The sequence below is a fragment of the Cynocephalus volans genome, chromosome 3 (genome assembly GCF_027409185.1).
Source record: "Cynocephalus volans isolate mCynVol1 chromosome 3, mCynVol1.pri, whole genome shotgun sequence".
Taxonomy (NCBI): Eukaryota; Metazoa; Chordata; class Mammalia; order Dermoptera; family Cynocephalidae; genus Cynocephalus; species Cynocephalus volans.
This window is the reverse complement of record NC_084462.1, coordinates 76260376-76278920: the sequence shown is the minus strand read 5'-3', so window position 1 is coordinate 76278920 and position 18545 is coordinate 76260376. Positions and strand designations below refer to the sequence as shown.

Below are 18545 nucleotides of genomic sequence, written 5' to 3'. Positions count from 1 at the left end.
AAATGAGGACTATTGGACTGGGAAATAAGGAGGAGAAAGTCATGTCTTAATCAATTCAGGCTGCTCTATAAGATATAAAGACATTTTTTCTTCTTTTACACAGTCAGCACAACACTTCCGACACCAGATGTAATGGAGGTTGTCCCCATACAGCAAGCAATTCTCCAGCAGACACCAACTGGGCATCCCATTTTGTAACTTAAGTTTGACACTATCTACATGGAGATACCATCAGATCCCATAGGGGAGAGCTCAGTCCCACCAGTCTGCCCCCTCTTCAGATGCCAATCACAAGTAGTAGGTTGTCACCAATACTTCTGACCAACTAGCTCTAAATCAGTGTTCCCATCGTACCCTCCTCAGTTTCAATTAATTTGCTATAGAGGCTTACAGAACTCAGGAAAAACTTTACATATGTTTACCAATTTATTATAAAAGATATTACAAAGGATACAGATTAACAGCCAGATGGAAGAGATGCACAGAGCAAGGCATGTGGAAAGGGGCACGGAACTTCCATGCCTTCTCCACGTGCACTACCCTCCAGGCATCTCCATATGCTCAGCTATGTGGAAGCTCTCCAGACCCAGTCCTTTTGGGTTTTTATGGAAGCTGCATTACATGGGCATTATTGATTACATCATGGGCCAGTGGTGATCAACTCATCCTTCAGCCTGGTGAGACCGAAAGTTTCAACCCTCTAATCACTTGGTTGGTTCTCCTGGCAACCAGCCCTCTCATCCTGAGACTATCCAGGAACCTCAGCCACTAGTCATCTCATTCGCATAAAAAAAGAAACTTATCACTTTGGAGATTCCAAGGATTTTAGGAGGTGTGCCAAGAACCAGAAATATACATCTTTTACTATATCGTACTGTCACAGTTGCTGTAACAAAAATACCATAGACTTTAACAATAAACATTTATTTCTGACAGTTCTGGAGACTGGGAAGTCCAAGATCAAGGCACCAGCATATCCAGTATCTAATGAGGGCCTGCTTCCTGTCTTGCAGATAGCTGCTTCACATGTGTTCTCACATGGCCCCCAGAGAGATCATCTCCCTCGCGTCTCTTCTTATAAGGGCACTAATCCCATTCATGAGGACTCTACCCTCGTGACCTAATTACCTCCCAAAGGCCCCTCGTCCAAATACCATCACTTTGAGGATTAGGCTTTGAGATATGAATTTGGGGAAAACAAATGTTCAGTACATAGCACGTCTCCCAGCTCTCATATTGCAATATGCAAAGCGAAGATCTCCTTATTATCACTCATCTCAGGCTGGTAAATTCCTGAAGAATTTGTCAAACTACAGTGAATAAACATGGTTCTTTCAGATTGCAAATCTGAATATTTTTTACTTGAACTCAGAAGTTCCTAGATTTTTTTTAACCTCCTGGAAGCTTGTTTGATTTCTTTCAGTACCGTGTCTTGCATGGAGCCATATAGGTTTGGAGCCCTGAGGAATGTTTTTGGTGATGTTTGCTGATCTAACATGTAATGATGACAGCAATAGACAAAGCTTAGAAATTCAGAGCACTGTAGACTAAGAAGGAGACAGGGCTAAATAGTAAAGTAACAAATATGAGCTTTTTCCTTGGGCCCTTTTTCCTCTTTTAATCTCAGAACTGGGATGGAATTAAAATATTATATTGAAATCCCCCAGTCCTTCTTATATAGAGGAGGAAACTAGGACTTAGAGTGGCTACGGCCATCTGAGGGCATATGGCTTGGTTAGAGATAAAGCTGGGACGACTACCCAGATCTCCTGGAACATATCATCAGCTTCATGTATTGGCCTAATATAGTGAGTGGTTCCCAGTACGTATTCATTGGAAAACACTGTGAAGGTTGCCACAGGCTGCCCTTTTCATCTACTGGTATTTAGCAAGGAGCCAAATATTTTAAAGATATGAAACAAAATTTTCAAAAGAGAATTTCTGACTCTGTGTTATACTGTCTTGATCATAGCAATAAGGAGTGTATCTAGGAGCCTATGGGTGATCAGCTAATTAGAACTTAATATAGAGTAGCCAAAATATCATGCCACTATCTATTTATCATTACTCTCAGCAGCAAAAGTCTCCATTCAGTCTTCACAACCTGCATTTCTCTTGCATCCTCACACAAAGCTTATTCTAAATCAGTAGTGTGTTCAAAGCAAGGAAATATGGTTAGTCTGCTCAAGGATGCTTGGCTTCTGTTTTCCCCATGATTTGTTTCCTGTGCCCCAAACACGTGCCCTGTATATCTAATCCTGATCAGTGAGAGACTGACAGGGTAAGATGGCTTTGGTGTGAGGCCTGGCCCTGTGCTGAACAGCTGAGACCCAAGATGTCTGAGTCCCATTCAAAGGTAAGAACTGTTTAGAGGCAGAGCTGGGACCACAGCCCTTCTGAACCTGTTTCCTTTTTGGCAGAATGAGGGTGATGGTAATACCCCTCACACTGGGCTGTAAGGTGTACATAAATGTTAAGGTATTTATTGTTATTAATTTATTATATTTCCTTTAGGCCTTCATCTCTTGTTAGGGATTGATATATATTAGATTTCTAATACATTTCCACAAATGCCTCCTTTTCCCCTGCAATGAAATTGTACAATTTAGTTTGTCTTAGTAGCACAGGTAATGAATTAGTTCTGGTTGTAAGTGGCAAATTTGAAAATATTGATTTGGCCAAATATCGAAATTTGACTTCCTTTTTAGGATTTCTTCTATAAATGTAATTAGAAACTTGTATTTTTCAGAATGTATTTTACTGCTGTGCCATCAGCTAAAAAGCAAGAATATATGAAAGTTTATGTAATTCGAGGCGTGGTTCATTGTTAAAAGGCTTTGAAAACATTGTCAAGTATTGACATGCATTGAACTCCTGGCTCCTATGAAATCATGGGCTCCATAGCTAAAAAAGTTCTTGAGGAGAGCCATTCAATTGTACTATGCTGAGCAGAACATACACAGTAGTAAGTCCAGCTCAACTGCTTACTTTGTACAGGAATCAGACGTTCAGTCAAGAAAGTAGAATGCCTTAATTATTAAGCACTTATGAAAAGGATTGTAACTACCTCTGGGAGTCTAAGAATTTAGAACTATTTCCTGCTCCCTCCCACATGTGTTCAACTGATATAACATGCCAGTTCTTAGCAGGGCCTGTGTTTTCCTGTTGCTGCTTTTATCATCAAGGTCCAAGTTTTTCATCTAAGTCATTGTGCGCTCCTGCCAAGCTCCTGTGGCCACCACCACCTCCAGCTCACAGATGCACAGTGGGTTCCTTTGTGTCTCGTTCCCCTTTCCCCTGTGCCCACTGCACTGTGAGCGGACCAGAATTATATCTCCTACCACTTGTGGTCTCTCTTCAGTGATGCTGGTGATGACTTTTAAAACCACCCCCTCCTTTGTTTCACATTTTAGGGACACAGCGGGTCAGGAAAGATTCCGAACAATCACGACGGCATATTATAGAGGAGCCATGGTGAGTGTATTTTAGGGTTTTGTAATTCTTCAGGTGGAAGTAAAACATGAATATTTATTTGCCAAGATTATAGGATTCAAGCCAGAGTCTGGTACAATGGAGAAAAATAAATTTTTTGATGTGGAAACAGACATTCAAAGCGTTTTTTGGTTTGGTTTATGTTTAGTAACTGTATACTTTGCCATTGGTTTTCATAATAATAATCAGGTGATTAGCTTGTAGATGCTCTAGAGCTCCTCCACATATTCTGAGGTGATTATATATTTTTATTTTTCCTTTTATTAATGCTTTTTGGCAGTCTTAGCAAACCACATGCCCTGTGACTAAGTATTTCTTTCTCTCACGCTCTCGTCGTTCATCCATGCCACCAGCATCCCTTATCTCTCACCACCTCCACAACATTCACTGCTCCTGGCTCATCTCTCTGGGGTATGCTTGACCAGCATTCTGCCAGCTGGCCAGGAAGTAGCCAAATGATCTCTGGGTCTTTGAGGCTTAGAATCTGGTGAATCCTGACTACCGAGTTCTTCTTTGCTGCATCCTGGCCTTATCCTTATTATTATAAGTTCATCATTTGGTTCCTTTCCATCCTAAGGTGCTTCATCTGTTCAATGCATTTGTATCGCTATTTGGCTCTGGGCAGAACCTTTGTGGTGCTGGGAGTACAGTGGTGAATTTGGCAGCTTAGAAGCAGAGCTATGCTGGGCCGAGCCCGTGGCGCACTCGGTAGAGTGCTGCGCTGGGAGCGCGGCAACGCTCCCGCCGCGGGTTCGGATCCTATATAGGAATGACCGGTACACTCACTGGCTGAGTGCCGGTCACGAGAAAAAAAAAAAAAAAAAAAGAAGCAGAGCTATGCTGAGCTATGTGTGGAACATCAGGCCCAGACCATGGCTTTACATCTGGCTTTTAGGCTTAAGCTAACCACAAGTCAGAGCCTTGAATTATGATGAAACCCAGTATGCTCAGAGAGTCTTGGAAGGTTGAGCCATTGGAATCATGAAGCCCAACCTGGTAGATTGTGGAGAACCAGCCTCCATCATCCCCAGCTCATTGCTTAAAAGACTGTTGGACTTCTGGGAGTGGTGCTAGGGTACAGAGCCGTAGGGGTGATCACTGTCCCCTTGCCTCCAGGAAGATGTGATCTGAACCCACAGGTCCCTCTTTATCCTGCTGCCCTCCCCTCCTCCTCCACTGCCACTCACCCTCGATTATTTGAGTATCAGTAACTTATCCCCACAAAAAGATTGGGGATTCCTTTTTAAAGCTGTAGCATACCACTAACCATTTTATATGTATGTGTTCTCCACATTCCTACTGTAATACTTTTAAGATTGTAAAGGGTCATCATTTTAATAAAGACAGTTGCCACCTGCTCTCTATTTTGCTTAGATTGGAATCAAAAGGAAGGGACTTGTGTGTGCCAGAAAGACATTTGTTTGTTTGTTTCCCCCATGAACAATTTTAGGGGTAAAAAGAAAATCTTAGCAGGGATGACTTGGCGTAGTTTACAGGTAATTCTGAAGTGGCATCTTAGACACACAGGCCTTTCTTGACCAGTTTTTTGCATTCTGGGAGTGATGTGTTGGTGCTGTTTGCACACTTATTTTCAGTAGAGAGTGGGCAGAAACACTGAGAATGTGGAGTACATGTTTCACTGGGATGTCCAGCTCTAGTTTATGGTATGAGGAAAGAGGTCATTGACATGGGTTATTTAATTTATATTTGAGGATTGTTATAATTATCTAATCAGAATAGTTAGCATATCTATCACCTAAACATTTATCATTTCTTTGTGGTTATAACATTCAAGATCCTCTTTTCTGGCTATCTTGAAATGTACCAGAGCCTATGTTCTTAATACAACATGGTGTTCACACTTTCTGTGCTAACCAAGTGAAGTGAAAGGCCGTGATGGACATGGTATGTAAATGATCAAGACTGTTCATCCAGTCCAAATTTCATGCCAAAGGCATGTAAATGATGAAGATTTTCATACAGCCCAAAGGATAGTAGAGCTATGACAGTTATTTGGTTAATTTTAGACAGCTAAACACTTTGAATTGGGAATTATTCAGAATCCACTTTTTTAAATTGTGGATTTAACTTAAAATTTACCATTTTAACCATTTTTAAGTATACAGTTCTCTACTCTGAGTTTTTTTAAGAAAAAGTTGAGAGAATTGTAAAATCTTCTTTATACCATGTAGCCAAAGTGAAGCATTTGCATTTGAGGCTGGGACGAGGAAGGATAGAGGAGAACATTGTTTTTATTTAAACAATAACATATATTTTTCCACTTGCAAAAAGGATACAGGTAGTATAGAAAACTTTGAAAATCCCAAGAAACCATCCAAACTTCCATCACCCTGAGAGATAACTTCTGTTGATGTTCAATTTCCTGGATTACTTTGTGTGTGTACAAAGGTACTTGTAAAACTTCATGGGAAGATTCATATTATCCTTCAATTTTATGTTTTGATAAATTTTTTGAAGTACCCACATATATATGTTTTATATGATTTATATTTACTTATATTTTATATTTACTTATAAAGTTGGAGGCCAGACCCAAAGGACTTTGCCTGCCAAGCTAAAGAATTTTAATTTAATTGTGAGCGTAATGAAGAGGTACTGAAGGATTTTGAGCAATGAAGTGATAACTCAGGTGCCCTTATGGAAAATGGATTAGAGGAGGTTAAGAATGAAAGCAGGAAGATCAATTAAAGATTTTAACAGTAATCCAAGTAAAGGCTAATTGATGAGAATCTGATTGAGGTCATATGTGTCGGGAGGGATCAGATTCTGGTAATTTTGAGGTCATTGGGTCTACAGGACTTAGTGACTGATTAGCTATGGGCGGAGAGATAACTCCCATGTGCTTGCTTGGGCTGCTGGATGGGCTGTATTGCCCTTCACCAAAATGATAGTACAAGGACGAAAAGAGGATTCAGAGGGGACGAAGGCAATCTCATGTTTTACTTAGTTGTAAATTAAGTAATTTTTGTATAATTATTGGTTCATTGCAGTGACTGCAGGGGCTATCTAGCAGCCGATGTCTGGACAGTGGTCTGTCTCTAAGGCATATCTGTCCCCTGCCACCTCTTCTGCCTCATCTCGTGCCCTTTTCCCATTAGATCTGTGTACTCTTGCCCAGCTGACTTTCACTCAGTCTAGTGGGCTCTGGACCTTCAATGTCTGCGAGATATTTATAATGTTTCTACTATTTCCCATGCACTGTGGACTTCCCCTCTTCACCCCAGCCCCAACCCCTTTGCCCACTTCAGGCCTTGACTTTAATATCATTTTCTTAAGGAAGCCTTCCCTGATCACTCCAGCCTCTCAACCAGATTAGATTACATCACTAGCGTATGTGCTCAGAGCTCCCCGGACTTCTTCATAGCAATTGTCAAAATCATAACTCATTGTATAATTATTGGTTCATTGTTTTCTTTGCTAGCCATCCACAAGAGGAAGGGACCTTGTCTATCTTGTTCACTGCTGATAAAACCTAGTATCAGGCACATTACTGTGTGCTCACTACATATTTGTTGAATGGATGGACAAGTGAGTGGTTGTAGCACTTAGTACAGGAGTGTGGACCAAAGAAATTGATTTTGGAATAGTTAGCATTCAGATGCTAGTTGAAACATTTGCAAGGTAAAAATAAACCTTCTAGAAATACCAGATATGGGTCTTTAAAAATATGACTATGCTTTTCATTTAACCGGTATAACAGATGCATTATATTTTAAGTGTCTGTTATTTACTTAGATAAATAGCAACATTTTGATCAGACTATATAAAAAGAAATAATTTTAAAGCAGTGTGGTCTCAATCTTAGTAGAAGAGTAAAAAGCAAGACGGTTTCTACTTGGAATAAACAAGTTCACAATGGAAGTGATTACTGCTTACTCTCAATGTTATCTCTGTTTTAACTTAAACACTTTCAGCTCCAGTTGGTACTGATTGTTATCAAGTGCAGTCAGGTAGAAAGGGTGTATCACCTTTACTGCAATCACTAATTCATTAGAGGTTAACAATAAAAATGTTAACAGAGGTTTTTATTTCTTTAGGTGATGAAACCATGAAAGAACTTATTTATTTTTACTTCTCTGTACTTTTCAAATTTATTATGAACCCCCTTTTCAAGACAAAGAAAGAACAAACAAAAGGTTTCTGGAGGGAAGGAGTACATTGACATTATATACTATAACTTTATATAAAGTACTAAATAAAGATCTTTTTTTTTTTTTTTTACCTCTTACAGGGAATTATGCTGGTCTATGACATCACAAATGAAAAATCTTTTGACAATATTAAAAATTGGATAAGAAACATTGAGGAGGTATGTATGGAAAGAGAACGATACCTGCAAGAAGTCCTGCTGGGTGCTTGTAAAAGGCCCCTTCTGACTTTCTCAGAGGCATTGGAACTACTAAGAAGTAGGGCTTGGGCAGGCTGGGCTGAGGAGTTCCGTAAAGGGCTAGATCTCTAGTGCTGCCAGTCTGACTACTGAGGGGGTGGGAGAGAGGAGAATTTTTACAGAATTGAAACTCTGGCCGGATCTTGGAAACAATTTAATCCAAGACCCCATTTTACACACTAGGAAACTGAGGCCAGAAAGAAATAACTTGCCTGTGCTCATACAGCCTTTAAAAAGTAGAGCCAGAATTAAAGCATCTGCTTCCCAGGTTCTAGCTATTCCACCATGCTGTTTGACTGGCATAAATATATCTTTACTCCAGCAGCTTTTCGCCCATCTAACATTTTGCCCTTCTAATATTTTCTCCATCTGAGATATTTGAAATTTGGTTCAATTCCGGAATAATTGCTATTAAGATTGTTTTAATGTCTTTGACATTTAAGAAAGAAGTCTGACTCTGAAATAATTTTATACACGTTTATATTAACCCACATGAATTTATTTTTTAAATAAATAAAATACCTTCTTCACTTGGTCACTCAGTAGCAAGTTCTTTTCCTTCTTTGAAACAAATATTTGGAAGTTTTGTCATTAGATAATCATAAGTTTTATTTCTGCTTATTCATGTGCAAAAAAAAAAGACACAAGAATGATTGTGAGCCCTTGGGAAAATGGTTTGCACAGGCTCTGTGAAGGCTCTTAGGCTGTAGCTTTTCTCCTTCTCCCATCTTTAAACTTTTTCTCTGAATCAGGACTTGTGTTGTCTTATTATTAAATGCATGGATGTGTTTCTGAAAGGTTGGGATTTGTCTATTGAATAACTGATTTTTCTCAGGCTGTTTTTATAGCATACTGTTTTCTCCCTGCAGCATGCCTCTTCAGATGTTGAAAGAATGATCCTGGGTAACAAATGTGATATGAATGACAAAAGACAAGTGTCAAAAGAAAGAGGGGAGAAGGTAAATTTGAACTAAATGGATAAAGATTGGAATCTACTCACATTAAGCCTTTATTTTCTTGGTATTATTTTATTATCGATTTAAGTTTTTAAAATATCTATGTTTTAATTCTTTAAAATTGCATATCAACAACAAAGAGATGTAAGCCATACTTGAATGGTGTGAATTAGTATTCGTGATCCAACTCCATATACTGTGTGGTCATGACTCATTCCTAAAGAATTTGCTAATGTTTTCTGAGTGATACAAATTGGTCCTTTTTAAGAGTCTTGCAGTTTAGAGTTCAGGCTATTTTGCACAGATCTGTGTGAAAATACCCAGTTTTGAAGTTAAAGTAATTCATTCTCTTTGGGAAAAAGTAATAGGATAAGTGAAGTTTCAACAGTAATCATTTTACAATTCATTGTCTTTTCTAAGACTGTTTTACTACACATTAGATTTAGGTCGTTATGGATAAACTCCCTGTAACTGATCCAGCTGTGGACGTAATTTATAGGTCATGTGTAGGCATGTCTCTGTTTTGTGTCCTGTGAAGCAAAAGAACTTATTTTATGTACATATTTACTAATATGGCATTTTCTAAATTGAACTTCGAGTCTTCACTTTTTAACTCTTGGAATTTTGCTTTAGCCTTGTTTTTAGTGATACATACAAAATGCATTTTATTTTTCAATCTGACTTCAAACTTTTTTCCCTTAAAAACATTCACTTAAGGTTAGTGTTGTAAATGAACTGGGAACTTTTTCGGAGTGATGGAAGTATGGACTAGTTCACAATTTGTCTCAATCAACAAAAATCAAAGCAATGAATACTTCAGTATTTAGGCTTTTGTTCCATTATGGACAAATTTATTAAAAAAATAATTAAAAGTCAGTTGAAGAATTGTACTTTTGAAGGAGATAAAAGGGGCAAATGAATCCCAAGGTAATGGCAGGGGTGAGAATCTATCTGATAGTTTTTCTTGTTAAGTATATTAGAGAACAAAAAATACAATGGAAAACACTTAAATTGTGTTTTAAATGGAAGTTATACCATTTTCCTTAAGATGATTTCAAGTTAAATTATTAAATTCCAAATGCAATAAAAGAAAGCAAAGAAATTTGAGAAGAACAGGAGTTCTGACCTGCCTTTGGGTATTTCAAAAACCTAAAAATATATAAATGCTTTATATGTTCAAGCAACTTTCCCTAAATTTAAATGTTTCTGTTTGTTTTTCAGTTAGCAATTGACTATGGGATTAAATTCTTGGAGACAAGTGCAAAATCCAGTACAAATGTAGAGGAGGTAAGAAGGAAACATTTGGAGACTTGTGTAGTAGCACCAGTGCTTAGGTGCCTGTATTTAAGCAACTCTCAAAGCCTTGGTATCTTCTGACCTAGTGCATGCCTTGTGTTGACCCACCTCCATTTCATGCACTTTCACGCTTCTCACTTTCATGTGGATTCTGATTGTTGAATTTCTAGCATCCATCCTCCATATGGGTTATAGAAGATTGCTCAGTTAAGATCCACTATAGTGGGCCAGCCCGTGGCTCACTCGGGAGAGTGTGGTGCTGATAACACCAAGGCCACAGGTTCGGATCCCATATAGGGATGGCTGGTTAGCTCACTCGGGAGAGCGTGATGCTGACAACTCCAAGTCAAGGGTTAAGATCCCTTTATCGGTCATCTTTTTAAAAAAAAAAAAAAAAATCCACTATAGTAGTTCAGTTTAAAGTTCAGTTTTGCCCTTTATTTGGGAAGCTGAAATCCTGGACTAGCAGACCAAGAAGTGTCCTCTGCTCATTTGTCATTATTCATGTCATCCTATGGTAGCTTGTAGCAGAAGAGTTAAATTACATTCATGTCTGTACTCTCTCAAGAGAGAATTAAACTCTTAGTTTATTGAACAGATTCCCTTAGTGTATACATTTGAAGTAGATTAAGCATGATACATTGTAACACAATGGCATTTAATAGAAATAAAGTGTGCTTACCAGAGAGTAGCTTTAATAAATTTTCATTAAGTTAGCTGTTAAAGAAAACCAAATCATCTAAGGTCTTCTAAGAATAGGTTTTCTTCACCAAGGGCAAAATTGTTGATGGTATTTTTTTTTCCAAAAACGTTTCTTAAACTGATCATTAAAATAATACATGTAATATGTGTTAATGTAATTCACTCAATACTGATGGTCTCTTAAACATTTGATTTCTTAGGCTGTTCATCATAACATAATGGCTAAAAAGTGAGACTTAACTGAATTTATTGGCCAGTTGACACTGACCAGAACTTTTTTTTTCTTTTTTTTTTAAATGATGACCAGTAAGGGGATCTTAACCCTTGACTTGGTGTTGTCATCACCATGCTCTCACAAGTGAGCTAACTGGCCATCCCTATACAGGGATCCGAACCCGTGGCCTTGGTGTTATCAGCACTACACTCTCCCAAGTGAGCCATGGGCTGGCCCCTAGAACTTTTTTTTTTTGTTTTAAATAACTAACACTCATTTTTTCAGGTTGGCTAATGGGTGTTAGGAAACAGGAAGTCTTTACTGATTTATTTACAAAAGCATAGATAAGCAGAAAAATGCTTCCTTCTGCTCTCCACTAAAGGATATTTCTCCATCAGAAAAGGGGAGCTTCTTAAGTCAGTTTGATGGAGATGGGAGAAAAGCATGCTCACTAAGATGACCCACATGGGATTGCTTCCAAGGAGTGAACTCCATACCCTGGCTTAAGGGAGCAGGCTTAGTCTCTGTTAGTATGTGCACCCTAATCACAGCTTTGGCTTAGAGAGAGCATTGAGTTATGGAAATATAAAGCTGGGAGTTGCCTGAGCTGCTTATTCTAGCCAGGTGTTCCACAGAAGTTAGCAGTTTTCCCAGAGCTTTAAATTAGTATGGTTACCCTCATAAAAACTAGATGGACTTATTTAGAAACTTAGACTCATCAGAGATCAGTGTGACAGTGAGACACTGACAATGAGTAATAATAGGTAGTTTTCATATTGTTTCTATTTAACTGGATTGGAAAGCATCCTTTTCCTGAATAGTTTTTGAGGATCAGGAGTGGTTGGGAACAAAGAGGCTGACATAACAGTGAGTTTAGTATAGAGTCAACTGAAGAAGGTTTAAGACTTCTTGGTTCTGTAGAAACAAAGCAAAGTAATGATGGGTTTAAAAAATGTTTTGTTTGGGTCAGGAGACAGGACGAATAAAATATTACTGAGATCAAGCTGATTTGTACTGCTTCCATTTGAACTGATTTCCATGGTGGGGAATTTAGCTGAACTCCAGGAATTGTGGGGATTTTGCAGTATTAAGACACAGAAAATTATACATATTTAGGTATAAGAGTGAAAGTAATTTGAAAGAGGATGTCAGAAATAAAAGGTAGGGGTTTTTGTAAAGACAGATTTTAGAGCTATAGGGTGATACATAATCATTCATTCATTCATTCAACAGATATTCAGCATCTCCTACACCAGACCAGGCACTGTGCCCCACTCCGGGGATGCGGGGGTGGCTTAGAGGCTCTGTCTTGTTCTTGGTGTACTGAGGAAGCTACTCATAATTCTGCACATGTCATATTAGGAACTTGTGCCAGATATTATGTGAAGAAAATATTTGATGAATGAATAACAGTTTGATAACACTAGAAAACGTTTATGGAATAATTTTAAAAGAGCATACAACATTCATATGCATACTATGATTACAGTTATGGTCTTTTCTCAATTAAAAACTTTAAAGTAATATATTTATGAAGAAATAATGAAAAATTCTATATTTCTGTTTTTAAATATATTATGAATATATAATAATGAAAATTTTTGTTTTACCTTTAGGCATTTTTTACACTTGCACGAGATATAATGACAAAACTCAACAGAAAAATGGTTTGTATTGCTTATCATTTTTATTTCCATTATGCTGCTTTTTAAGTTGGCATTTGATAAAAAGCATAGGCTTGATTATAATATATCACATTGTATTAGTCCATTTCTATTGCTTATAACAAAATACACAGAAGTGGGTAATTTATAAAGAACAAAATTTATTGCTTACAGTTTCTGAGTCTCGGAAGTCCAAAGTCCATCTAGTGGTGGCAGTAGTGTCCCAGGAATCTCACATTGTAAGATGGTGGAAGCAGAGAGAGCAGAGAGAAAGACAAACTCTCCTCTCTCTTTTATAGCCCTCAGAACCACGCCCCTGACCACCAGTTTTAATCCATTCACTACAGTTTGATCCTACAATCTAATCACAGCTTCAAGGCTCCAGCTTTCAGTTACATATTAGGATTTCCCACGTTCTTAACAGTCACAGTGATGACCAAGTTTCTAATACATAAAACTTGGGGTACACAATTCAAGCTTCTGTGAGTTTTGTGGAGACATAATTCAATCCACTGCACACATTAAATTCATTTTTTTCCTGACTTAGATATTCATCTGGTTGAATTTTTATTTTTATTTCTCTTTCCTTATGGTTCTTATTCTGAACTGCAGCTGTTTCAGTTTTTTCAGCTGACTCTTTAAGTCGTCTTTAGTTGAATTTTTATCAGAATAATGAAAATAATAATGGTACAAATTACATTTTTGCCATGAAATTATATAGTTCAGTCTTCATGTGACAGATATCTCTATCTATATAATTATGATCTTGAAGTTGCTAAAGTATGATGAACCATTAGGACAGCCTTGAATATTTGTTTTAACCCAAGTCCTGAATATAATTGTATACCTTATATTACCAACTCTGCTTACCTCTGACAGGATTGTCTATATCAGTATCTTAACACTGTTTCCATCATTACCCTTGAAACTTTATACTCCATTGGTTATAATTTCTTTGAACTAGAAATAGGAGCTTTCTATCTAATGTATTATTAACATCAAAAGTGCTATCTAAGGACATTTTTCTGGTTTTAATTCACTGTTTCCAAAGAAAAAGATAACATTGGAGCTTAACTAATTTCCTTTTTAATAAAATACTCTAATGAATAAACATTTTACTACAATACACATTTCATATGGTCTGGTTTGTTATTTTTATTTTCTAGGTTATTGGGGTTAAACCATGAAACTTTCATTTCCTTAGTAACTTTATCTTCTATATTTTAGAATGACAGCAATTCAGCAGGGGCAGGCGGACCAGTGAAAATAACAGAAAATCGATCAAAGAAGACCAGTTTCTTCCGTTGTTCTCTACTTTGATGAACTCTTTCTGAGAGACTGCAGCACACCTCCAGGGCCCTTTCCTGCTTCTCTGAAAGCACAGGTCACCCAGCCTCAGAATCACACGGCCCGGCTGCTGCTGAGAGCACCACTGAACTTAGACCTCTCGACACAGAATGTCAAGTGGATTCCAGCCTCATGACCTAGCAAAAGAATAGGCTCCTTTTTTCAAACCTGGAAGCAATGAAGTGGAGACACATGCAGGACCTAACTTGTTTTTTCTTTATTTTATTGCCTGTTGCAGAAGCTGCTATCTTTCTTTTTCACTTTGCACATCAGTGTTAGCCTTTCCCTATTATAGCACAATCTTAGAATCATATTTGCACACTGTTGTGTCATGAAGTTCTAGAGAAATGTGTACATTTGGGGATGTTTAAAAGAGAGCAGAACATTTAAAACAGGTTAACATACTAAAAGGAAACTTGGTCTGGTTCATACAGCCAAATGTTATTGCATTAGTAGTTTTAATTTAAGGGCTTTGATTTGTGATTTCTTAAATAAGAATCTTAAATTCCGATAAAATTTATTTTAAAAAATTCATTAAAATGCCCATCAATTCATCAGAGGCCACAATTTCTTCATTTCTTCATTTCCTCAGATTAAGAGCTTTGCTTCATTCCTGACCATTTTGCCAGGGTCTGAGTAGCTGAATGAATCACTTTTTAAATTGATTACCTATGCCTAATCTATAGAAACTGAATTTGGAAATCACCATAATCTCACTTTTCCTGGGGTTTGTATTTGCTATTCCTTCTCATGTTTGACTTACAGTAATGCCTCAGTTATTCGAACATTGTTGTCTGTTTCTATCTGTGAACCTTTTAAGGTAAAATTTTACACAGGCAGAGAGATGTATCATTTAAGGTTTTATTTCAGCATCTAACATCAGAATATGTATTATATATTTTCTTAGGTTTACCCCTTAGCTTGCTGGCTATTTGTAATATCGAATTCCTATCATAATCCCTGTCTGCAAGAGTTAACAAAAGTTACATTTTAGTTTGCAGAAAGCTTACCTAGAGGGAGAGAGGTTAACCTGTTGATATAAATTTAATAGAGATAGCTCTTGGTAATGGTGAAAATAATGATTTTTGGTTCTGTTTTTATTTGGGGGGGGCGGGGTTTTTTTTTAAATAAAAGTAATTAGACCTAGTGCATCCTCTAGGAAAGTCTCGCCTTTTCATTAGAGAATATATGATCAAAGTTTCAGTTTTAAAACAGCTATTGTTGAATGTGTAGAATCCAGTTCCATCTGTTTAGGTTCACTGCTGTGGAACTTGGTCCAGTCATTTGGGCCAAAGCCAACCAAAAGTTTAGTTGCCTTTCTTACCAAACACTGGTACTGCTATACCTTTTGTAGATAAAACCATCACATAAAAAAAAAAAAGTATTTAGTGTTAATTTATGTGCCAAATTCAGATTATTATGTCATTGCTGTTATTTAGCCTTCACTGTCATAACACAGAAGGGGATAATAAAGAGATGATTAGGGAAATGAATTCTGTTAATAATTATTTTTCCCATTATGCCTATTTTGCTTCACAAAGGCTATCATGCTTGATAGTTAAGGACAAGATATGGAAGTAAAAATGGATTGCTTGTTATCACTTAATTTGCTTCAAATTAAGATATATAATAGGAATGCTTGAACCAGTCAACCTTTACTACTTGTTTGAAAACTTATGAACAATTCAGTAGCTGCAAATATACCAGAGCTATTTTTGATGAATACACTAAACTTATTGTTGACAAATTTCAGCCTCCTTGATTTTTTTTTTTTTTTTGTAGTTACATATAGGCTTAAAGTCACCTGTTGTGTCCCAGTATAATCAGTACCTTCATGATTGAAAATTGATTATAAGTTTACCATCTTCAAATTAGACAAATATTGGAAAAGAAAAAATAATTTCTTAGAAACATCTTGTATTCACTCATTTTCTAAAAAGAAAATCCAAGCAGTTAAGCTTTCTGGATGGTAACAAAGTACTGTCTAAAAGGCAAGTGCTATGACACCATGTATGAATGTAATTCTCTTAATAATTTACCTCTATTTGGTGTCTTAACACTTTGGTTTATATCTCAGGGGTTGTCCGCAAACCAAAACTGACATATTCTGTGGTTAGCTTTTGTTTTTTCTTTTTTCCTTAACAGAATGTTTCTCTTCTTTTGTCTTATATGGGTTAATAACTAGTCTCCATGAACTTCCCTTTGAAAGAGCCTGTAAAAATTAGATGAGTCTAAAAGTGCTCTTTGAAGTAGCAGCAAATTGGGAGTATATGCTCTGTTATGTAGATATAAATTGTCCTTGCTATTTTCTTACATTTAGCTTTGCTAAATTGTATATAATTTGAGCTAAGACCATAGGAAAATTCACTTTCTGCATGGTAAAATGACCCAATACATATTTCACTTTGCTTAATAATGTACATACAGTGCATTATTTTTTCTATTTGTAGATGAGTTTAGTGACAAATAATTGTCTGTTCCCTGCTGAAACAAGAAATCTAGATTTTTGTGAACATTTTTGTGGTCTTATGGATAAGGTACATGAAGATTTTTGCAGCAGTATTAGTGGTTCAGTGGCTGCACTTTATTATCAATGGGCTAATTTTTGACAATGATTAGACTAGACCTTTTCAAATAAGAGTCTGAGGGGCATCAGACAATGAAAATGTAAGTAGCATGTAAATCAGTTGATTTTAAAATGTTTCACTGGGAACTTATTTTAGCTATATTTTACTTCAGACAGATTATGATAAAATAATCTACCTGTGCATCCGTTAGTAGATGCTGCAGGGTTTCTTACTATTTACATGAACATTTTGTGCATTCTTTGTTATAACTTTTCAGAAGACTATACTCTTTACTTTGAAGAACTATTTTTTAATTATACCTCATTTAGCTAACTAGTATTCTAATACCTGGTAGAAAAACAGTGAGCCAGCCTTTAAGCATTCAACAAAATTTAGATTATATGTTTTGCTTTGAACTGAAGGCATCTTTGGGAAAGGTAGGAGGTATCTTAGTTTAGAATAGAAGATATGTGTTATATTCAATAGCATAAAAAAAGTATTATCTCCCTGTTTCCATTAATAAATTTAGTTGTGCAATATAGATACATTTTTGCAGAAATTTCTAAAAGATTCTAACTCCATTTTACAGGTTCTGAATGCTGAGTCTGTATTAAGGTTTATAAAGTTTTTCTTGTAATCAGTAAGTGATACTTTTAAGCAGACATTTTTTTCAAGTTCATGACTTAGATTCCTTTGTAAATTTAGTTCTTAATCTTTAAAGATGAGCTTCTAAGCTTAAAACTTTAAAACCCACGTTTTCTTATATTGGTTTACTTGTCTCAAATTTTACGTGCTCATTTCTGCAATCAGGTTTTTTAGAATTTTTTTTTTAAACAGAAAAGATTCCTTTTTTCTAATTACATCCAAAAGTAGATGAGGGGTGGAAAGGAATAACTAGAAATGAAATCCCTTAATGCAGAGGGACCTAGAGGAACAGAACATACTAATAAAATGTCAAATCCTAGCACAGTTTCACAGTAGAATCAGTCTTTTTTTTTAAGACTAAAAATTAATGGGTGTCATGTTCATTATGAAAAAATCTGAGTGACTGAAATGTACAGAAATAAAAATTTACAAACAATTATTTTAAGGATATATTCAGATTTTATTTTACTTTTTGAAATGTGTGTGCCATATGAAATTGTATTTCTTGTGGCCAAGACTTAAAAGAACTTATTTCATTTTCTTACCTTTTTTTAAAAATGTGAATTTAATTATTAAAGTTCATTCCTATGGCCTTAGAGATGAGTTTTATCTTGTTTGCAGCTGATACTGCAGTTCTTTTAATACAAAATTCCATAAACTGTTTGACTAAAATCCTGCCTCTAGTGGAAAATATCTAGTTTTTCCATAGAATTATCCTACTGTGTGTGTTTAAACATTTTATTTTTGCTCTAATGGCTTAATGTGAAAAGCTCCTGAAGATAAAGTGGATCTGTCATGTGGTTAATCTTGTTTAAGCCAACTGATTAACTATGTACTGATACTCTTGCTGTGTGTTGTTTTTTTTTAAATGGATTTTATTCCAGGTGAACTTTTTTTTTATAATAATGTTCGTCTAAAATAAAAACTACATAATGAAAATACTCATGACTTTCTGAAATGGATTTTACATTTTTAAAATGTTTCTACAAATCTAAGTGTATGATTCAAACTATGGTAGACTTGAGATGTTTTAGCAAACTTTATATCTGATCTAGAGTTGCTTAAAAACTTGGAAAAATGGCCAGATCCCCTGCTCATACTTAGAATGTTCAGAATACATTGAGGTTTTTCTGTTGTAGAACCTGTAGCCTTAAATTGATCATCCTTCTTTCTTAGTTCTTGCACATTTAATTTCTGTAGTTTGGTTTTCCCTTGGAAATAACACAATTTGATGGCACCAGCCTTGTTGATACT

At 36.3% G+C, this 18545-nt stretch overlaps 1 protein-coding gene across 1 annotated transcript in view; it reads left to right on the top strand.

Moving 5' to 3' along the window:
* The window catches only part of RAB8B (RAB8B, member RAS oncogene family), a 60008-nt gene extending 42704 nt beyond the window's left edge, over positions 1–17304 (top strand). The window contains exons 3-8 of the mRNA XM_063089690.1: positions 3414–3474; positions 7745–7822; positions 8770–8859; positions 10078–10143; positions 12685–12735; positions 13960–17304. Coding sequence (XP_062945760.1) covers positions 3414–3474; positions 7745–7822; positions 8770–8859; positions 10078–10143; positions 12685–12735; positions 13960–14052 — 439 coding nt within the window. The 3' untranslated portion in view covers positions 14053–17304. The remainder of the gene's footprint in view (positions 1–3413; positions 3475–7744; positions 7823–8769; positions 8860–10077; positions 10144–12684; positions 12736–13959) is intronic.
* Positions 17305–18545: the final 1241 nt, after the last annotated feature.